Here is an 8,394-nt window from a genome sequence, read left to right on the forward strand (position 1 = left end):
AGTTTCACCTTCCATCCACTTTGAAAGTAATCTATTACTACCACAATAAACTTAAGCTGAATTGGTGTCAATAAGAATGGTTCCATAATATCTAGTTCCCATGTGTTGAAGGGCCAAACTGTGATTACCTAGTGAATGACCACAGGTGGTTATCATTTATGAACCTCTAGCTTTTGTCAAATTTCTGGAAAGTTTCTTTGCAATTTGCCACCATGCTAGACTTATCATATTCAAAGTTGAGTATCTTTGTGACTAAGGCCATTGTGCTGCAATGATTTCCACAACCTCCCTGGTATACTTCCTTTTGCTCCCTATTCATCTAAGCAAAAGTCTAGTGTAACCTCTTATGTACAACCTGTCTGCAATGAGAATGTAGTGTGTTGCAACTTGCTTGAGTTTCCGAGCTTGTTCTTCATCCTTGGGAAGTATCCCTTTATAAGGTAGTCATTGATTTCATTCATCCATGTTGGATCAACCGTAACTGCACATAATATGCTCGGTGATTGTAACAATGGATTTGTGTTGAATCAAAGTCTTTAAGGTTGCTAACTTTGACAACTCATTCACTTTGGCGTATTCGCCTCGAGGGATATGGTTGATCCTAATCTCTTTGAACTTCTGCATAAGTAGCTTGACCTTATTTAGGTACCGATCATGACTTCCTCCTTTGCTTGATACTCCCACTTTACTTGTTTACCACAAGTTGTTGGTTACTATTAACTTGGAGCCGTGACACTCCCATATCCCTAGCTAATTGCAATCCTACTACCCAATGACACAACCAGAAAGTAAGCTTGGGGGGGACCAAGTTTATAATTGTAAAGATAAAATAAATTTTAAGAGATATATCCAACGTTATTAATATTGTCAAACAAATATAAAAAGAAACAAATTTTACTTCTGAAATTATACTCGGCATTTTTGCATAGAGGTAAGCTCCATAGTGTTACAAATCATATTTTCTTTAATAGAAAAATTTGAAGCGTAGAATTTCTCAACAACATTAAATGACTTGAATGCATCATTGAGATTTAAAATTGCACTCAATATAAGAAGCTATTCTCAAGTGTTTGCTCATTGAATCTACTACTCAACTCATTTAAATGATAATTTATGCGTTAAAAAGTGGGAATGAGCACAAGTGATAATCACTTTTGCAAAGTTGTTTTTTACCAAATAAGTGGTGGCCAATGATGATGATGATGAATCTTAAAATTGACTTGGATCTCCAGCTTGATTTTAGTCCTCCTAAATGGTGATGGATTTCTGACTTCATTCCTATTATGAGGATTAAATTTGGATGTGGTTTTAGTGTAGATACTAAAATGTATCCTCTTGCTTTCAGACATTATAACCAAATGTCCCTGAATGTTGATATGTTTATGTCCTGACTTTGTATTTAGAAGTCAATTTACAAGAACTTTGTCTAAATAAAATTAGACAAACCATCAATATTCAATATAATACTATACATTTTGTTAAGAATTAAGGTTATGTCACAGTTTCATTCATTGCAAGTTAATTATGATTCTCTCTATTTAGACACCTATTCCGCCAATTTTAAGACATTTTAAGAAAACTTTAGATTTAATGTTTTTGATTACAATTTTAAAAATATCTAAAAAGAGAATGCAGTGGTGTTTTATGATTGTTTGCTATCAAAAGTAAGCTCTTATTTAAGGGTTTTAGTAGAACACGTGAGATATTAAGATCAAACTTCAATGTAATCTCTATCTCTATATCAAACTTTGCTCAAGCTAAAGCAGCTCACCTGAATAAAAAAAAATTGGAACAAATTTCTATAAAGTAGAGATGAATTGATCGATTCATCAGATCCTAGGTCGGGACTGACAGGGCTCGAACCCGCAGTTCCTGCTAGCACTACAAAAAGCTCCGGTCTTCACACCCCTACTACTGTTGTGCAGCCTTTCCTCGGGCTCGTAGAGTCGGGTTTCCCGTTGACTTCATGCTTGAAAGCATAGTATTCAGGTTTGGCCTGTTTCATAGGCTGTACTCGTACTCACTGACTACACGGACTCTATGCCAAGTCATGAGCGATAAAACAAACTACAAATTTTATTTTAAAACATTTACGTTTTTTATTAAAAAAAAATAAAAATAACAATTACATTTTTTATAGATAAAAACTAACCCATGCTTGGCACGAGTGAATTATTCTAGTTAACAACAAAAACTAAGCTCTAACTTCAATGTAATTAACAACAAAATAAACTAAGCTCTTGTTTTCTGTTTTGGAGCAATAAATAATAATCTAGAGGTTTTGTTTAGAAGTTTATCTTTTCCATAATTTTTTTTTTTTGTCATTGTTGTACACCCTCCACTCCATCATTGTCATCGCCCACAGCCCCACACTATTAATATATACCAAAATGACGTTGTCGTTGTCACATACTCCCTCCGTCACAAAATATAAAGAAAAATTGATCAAATAAAGTGGATGTATTTAATCCAAATTTTTAACCAAATACATCAATTTTCTTTGACTAATTTTTTCCTTATATTTTAATACGGAGGGAGTATGACACTGTGACATCGTTGATCTACAGATCTAGTGCCCTTCGTTGTAACCACTTTAACACTAGTTTTTTTTAACACCGGTTAGCATCTTACAATAACCGTAAAATATTACATTCGTCCCTAATTATAAGACCTTGTTTGACAAAAGTGTACTATTCATTTATCTTGTTTTGATCGTATTTTTTTTAATAATATATAAATATAAATATTAGCATATCAGATCTTGTTCAAATTCTTTTGATGAGTATTTTTAAAATATTAAATTTTTATTTTTCAAAAATGTTTTTTTATAATTTTTACTAATAGACAACTAAAAATATTAGTGATGAAAATTGTGCATTAGCGTACGTACAGTGGTCAAACAAAGTCTTATAATTAGGGATGGAGGTAGTAGTATAATGTACTGCAATTTTTTATTTTTAATACTTCCTTCAACTTTAATTATAAACAAAGGGTTATGTTAACTTGTGCCCTAAGTAGACATGTTAAGCTATCTAAAAATAGAAATATATAGCATTTAATAATAGAAAAAATTTAATGTTTAGAGAATTAAATACACCACAAGTTCAATAAATTTTTTCCACATTTATCTCCTTAACATTTTTTTAATAACATTTATCTCTTTAAATTTATTAAATAAGTAATTTATCTAATCTTGAGAACAAAAAAAAAAACTAATTAACACAAAAAATGGAGGGAGTATTTACTTATGAACATTAAGGTCAGATAGAGTACCTCATGCAAGTTCATGATTTCTATAACCTCGTGGCAAACATCAGTCACATATTTTCTTTCTCAATTCACTCTCCATGATCACTACTTTTGTGAGTCATGCAACTAGACTAACATGAATCCAGCACATTTCGAGGAATGATACAAATTTACCAAATCAAGAGATCATCACCTTCAAAATTAAGTTCAATCTATCAACTATCTTCTTGTATATATCATTGTTAAACCCATTCCAGTATTTAATTAAGTTCTTCTACTGTTGTATGTATAGCATATAGAATTGGAATTTAGAACATAGATTTGGAATATTTAAAATACAAGGACAACTCAATTTTCCAAACATAACATTTTCTTTGTTTTATAATTTGGTATTTGAGACTAAAAAGTGCACTGAAAACAGCTATTAAAATAGATGTCTAAACACTATACTAAATTCATATCCAAATTCCAAACAGAGATACAATTTAGTGAACAATGTACCAAAATTGAAAAGGGGTGTCAGAAAAATGAAATGAAAAACATTTCTTTTTTGGGATTGGGGAGGTAGATGTTAACTCATTCCTGAGGTGTTGCCCCATTTGTTGAGTCCTCTGGCTCAGCTTCAGCCTTGTCCTCTTTCTTACCTGTGTAAACAACCAAACATCATATGTTTAGTCCAACATTAAAATGATGCAAAATTCCATGCATTACAGAAAGTATATGATAGAAAAGGCATAGTGAAAAACATGATCTTTTACAAGCTTACCTTTTTTCTTCTTTCCGCCACCTTTCTTCTTTGTCTTTGTGCCCAAAGCTAGCCATGCCTTGATCTCAGGATCATCTATTGTCTTCGTAGGCTGCAATTCTTGGAGTGGATGAGATGTGACGCGATCCGACCCATTTGGCATTAACAAGACAGTGAACTTGATGTGTGCAACAAAATCACCTGATAAAAAAAACAGCATGACATTAAGGTTCATAAGAATACAACACCAATGTGGAGTTGTTTGTGTTACAGCCGTTAAAAACCTTACCAGGCTTTTCATGCAGAACAGGATATGGCTGCAAGAGCTCGTGATTCATACATTCCACTAAACCCAGACGAGCTCTTTTCTCTTCCAAAGCCCTGCACAATAAAAGGAACATATTTTTAAGTGGAATGGATAATCAAAATCATAGAACTTGAGCTTCATGATAGCATTAAAGCTTTGCAATTACTAGAGTTACCTAGCAGAAAATGGCATGATTGGAAATTTTTGGCTTATTTCACTGAATATGAACCGAGATGCTTTCATCTTCAAGTGATAATTCTTGTCAACAGCCCTCTTATAAATAGTTGTCTGCTTCTCATCCAATAACTTAGGCTGCAAGGGATTGAAAACACTTTTAATATTTCATATGGTCCTAAATCATGCAGAAAAATATATTTATGAAATTAACCTTACCTTTCCTTCTCCAGAACTTGTCAATATATCAATTGCATAAACTTCATTTTCCTCAAACTCTGCGTCGTCAACCCTTGTATCTGGATTAGAGATACTAAGCACAACCTTGTTCCCATCAATCACAAACTGCTTCAATTGGTGACTTAGAACACCTTCAACAATTTTACAGTCATAGGCAGCAGCAACCTTTTGAATTGCATCAGTTACATCCTTGTTCTGTCAAGAAAAGTATTTGAGAAAAATTAATACATGGTATTACAACAAAGGAAATTTGCACGAATGAATTTCAATAAAATTAATTCTCACACATCTCTACATGCAATTGATATGTAATTGTTTGAATATTTTAATATGTTGGCTGCACTAGAAATTGTACCGATTATATAAATCAGAGCAACATGACACTAGTTCCAGTCATTTAAGTTTTGGCAACAGGGAAAAAGAGGAAACCAATATGGTTTTGATCACCTCGGCAAAGTTGCCGATATTACAGTTTTAAAATGTCAATCAAACTAATTCTAGCACTTCTCTACATGCAATTGATATGTAATTGTTTGAATATTATTATATGTCGGCTGCACTAGAAATTGTACTGATTATACAAATCAGAACATGACACTAGATGCAGTCAATCAAGTTTTGGCAACAGGGAAAAAGAGGAAACCAATATGAATTTGATCACCTCGGCAAAGTTGCCGATATTACAGTTTTATAATTTCAATCAAACTAATTCACACAATTCTCTACAAGCAATTGATATGTAATTATTTGAATATTATAATATGTTGGCTGCACTAGAAATGTACCGATTATGAAAATCAGAACATGAAACTAGTTCAAGCCATTCAAGTTTTGGCAACAGGGAAAAAGAGGAAACCAATATGGTTTTGATCACCTCGGCAAAGTTGCCAATATTAAAGTTTTATCATATATAAGAGTATCAAGAGTACGAATATACAAAGTTAAAGCTTCATTATATTATCATAGTCAATGTCGACAAATGGCAAACAATAAATTCAATCTCATGAAATATAGTATGGTCAATAAAAAAACCCAGGGGAAGTGGGTATTTTATGAAACAAAGGATGAATGATTCTCTATCAGTGTAACTATGACATAAAGAGGCATCATTGGAGTTTATCCATAGCCTATGATGTTTGTCATCATATAGAGATCAACTCAACAAAACAAATTTACAAATAAATTATGAAGTCGAAAACAAAAAAATTTGATAGTTTTGAGAGGAACTGTAAAACTGGGGAAAAAAAGACGAAATCAAAGGGAAGTGGGTATTTATTAAACAAAGGATGGCTGATTCTCCGTCAGTGTAACTATGACATTAAAAGGCATCATTGGAGCTTATCCATAGCCTATGATGTGTTCATCATATGGAGATCAGCTCAACAAATCAAATTTTCAAATAAATCATAAAGTAAAAAACAAAAAATAAATAAATACTTACGAAGAGAAACTGAAAACTGGTGAAAAATGAAACAGGTGAAAAATGAAACAGATACAGCTAAGACTTTATTCTTTTCCTACAATTTCAATAAAAAATTCAAAATAGAAATGACATATTGGTAATTAAAATGTACAAAAGGATTCAGGCGACAACCAAACCAAGTAATCTCAAATGTACAAAAACAAACAGCATGATAAACTAAACATTTCAGCCAAAAGACGAGTCACGAAGATGACTTGTAATTGGTTAGCAGGACAGCATAACAAAATTCATAAAGGAACTCTATCAGTGTAACTATGACAAAAAAAAGCTTCATTGGAGTTATCCTAGCTCATGATAGTTTTCATCATTTAGAGATCAAAATTCACAAGACAAAGGAATCCCTTTGGATAATACAAACCAAGTAAAAAAATCCAATTTTACAGTGTCAAATTTTCCTATGACATTAAAACTATCTACACATGGAACAAGAAACATGAACGTGATAAAATCAAAACCAGTTCAAAATAAAAATGCAACTAAAGGAGGGTAAAATCTTACAATTGATTACCTTCTTTCCCGGCCTTACAAGTCTCAAGGCCACTTCAGCAGCAGTGTTTGCAGCAGCGATAACATCAGCTGCTCGTCCAGTAACTGGACCTTCCTGAAGAACATGAGTGTGAGCCACCGCAGCAATGAATCCATCTATATGACAAGCCAAATCACTGCAACCATAGAAAAAGTACATCATTATCAACTTTCAAATAACAGCCAAAACCACTAGAACAATTCTCATATCATAAATCACAAAACTACACTCTAAAAATCTTACATTTTCACTATATCACCTTCTTCCAACACTGTTTCATCGCTTGCTAGAGGCGAAAAATGGCAGATTGTGTTGTTAACAGATATGCAAGTCGGGAAAGCAACACCTCTCTCTATCTTCTTCTTCACATTCTTGTACACATTACTAGTTTGCCTTCACACCAACAAAACAAAACCTCATAAGCTAAAAACCATTGATATAATATTAAAAAATAAACATCATAGCAATCACAAAAACACAGACACAAAATGCCAAATATAATATAAGCTTACTCTCTAATAAATGCATCTCCTTTCTCACAAATGTCCACAATCTTAGCCTTGGGTTTACATTCAGAAACAACTAACTTCAAAGCCTCTGCAAAAAATATCAAAAAATGTCAAATTGTATACATTCAAAAACAACAAAAAACATGAAACCTTAAACTAATCGAAATATGAAAATAAAAAACAAATATGAATCTTAGCTATATTCAACAAATTTATGCATCTAATCTATGAATTAACAAAAACCAATATAGAATTTGATAATAAAAAAGACAGTGATAGAGTGATGAACATACTGTTAATGATCTCTGCTGAAGTTTTGTATTTGGTGACAACTTCAGAAGAAGAGAGATCTAACTCCTTCTCCTCCCTTTCATCATCCGACATGGTACCTCACTGATGATTCTGAAAACCCCAAATGAAATTAAAAAATTAAAATACAATCAAAAAATTAAAAACTAAATTTTTACCCAATTCGGTAGAATAAACGGAATTACGAAGAAAATGAAAACATTGAAATTGAGAAACAGAGCATTACTTACGGTGTGGAAATGAGAATGATGAAAGTGGAGATTGATGTGTGAGGAAGAAAATGGTTTTGCGGCAGAGTGTGGCGAAAAATGGGTCTGTGAAAGTGAAGCTAGGGTTTCAACAGAGAGGCGAGTTTTGGCTTATATAGGAGTTTTCATTTTCGTTTATTGCGTAGGGTTTTTCCCCTTTCCATTCTTTTTCTTTTTTTGTTTATTTTTTATTTTTTATTAAGTTGATCGCTAGAATTCTTTTAAGGCTTTATTTGATAAATAAAAAAATAGCGGATAATTAATAAGTTAACTTATAATAAATGAACTTATGATGAATAGCTTATAGCGAATAAGCTAGTTGATTGAATTTGTAGTGTTTGGTAAAATTAACGGTTAACTAGCTTATAAATATGAAATGACGTAAAAAATATATGTTTAATTAATATTTAATTTTTTCAAGTAAGATGACAAGGATAAAATCGAAATAAAAATTATAAGCTATAAGCTATTTTTAAAAAATGTTTACAAAATAGGTCTTTTTTTATCATATTAACTTATAAGTTATAAACTCAAAATTTAATCTTATCGGACGGAATCTAAGTTAATACATGGAGTGCCTATATAATGTAATATTCATCTCAAT

At 32.1% G+C, this 8,394-nt stretch overlaps 1 protein-coding gene across 2 annotated transcripts; it reads right to left on the minus strand.

Annotated features, from left to right (window-relative positions):
- Positions 1 to 3,656: 3,656 nt before the first annotated feature.
- On the minus strand, positions 3,657 to 7,954 carry LOC123890516 (ERBB-3 BINDING PROTEIN 1). Of its 2 annotated transcripts, none has more exons than XM_045940142.1 (10): positions 7,769 to 7,954; positions 7,527 to 7,635; positions 7,237 to 7,321; positions 6,968 to 7,117; positions 6,707 to 6,860; positions 4,695 to 4,910; positions 4,477 to 4,613; positions 4,284 to 4,375; positions 4,016 to 4,195; positions 3,657 to 3,893 (listed from the first exon to the last, which is right to left on the minus strand). In XM_045940142.1, exons 2-10 carry the CDS (start codon positions 7,615 to 7,617, stop codon positions 3,826 to 3,828), a joined length of 1,173 nt encoding a protein of 390 aa, XP_045796098.1. In that variant the 5' UTR covers positions 7,618 to 7,635; positions 7,769 to 7,954; the 3' UTR covers positions 3,657 to 3,825. The 2 variants fall into 2 exon arrangements, with proteins under 2 accessions (XP_045796098.1, XP_045796097.1); XM_045940141.1 differs by having other exon boundaries at positions 7,773 to 7,927.
- Between the last annotated feature and the right edge of the window lie 440 nt (positions 7,955 to 8,394).

This window comes from Trifolium pratense, linkage group LG6 (genome assembly GCF_020283565.1).
Source record: "Trifolium pratense cultivar HEN17-A07 linkage group LG6, ARS_RC_1.1, whole genome shotgun sequence".
In the NCBI taxonomy this organism is placed as follows: Eukaryota; Viridiplantae; Streptophyta; class Magnoliopsida; order Fabales; family Fabaceae; genus Trifolium; species Trifolium pratense.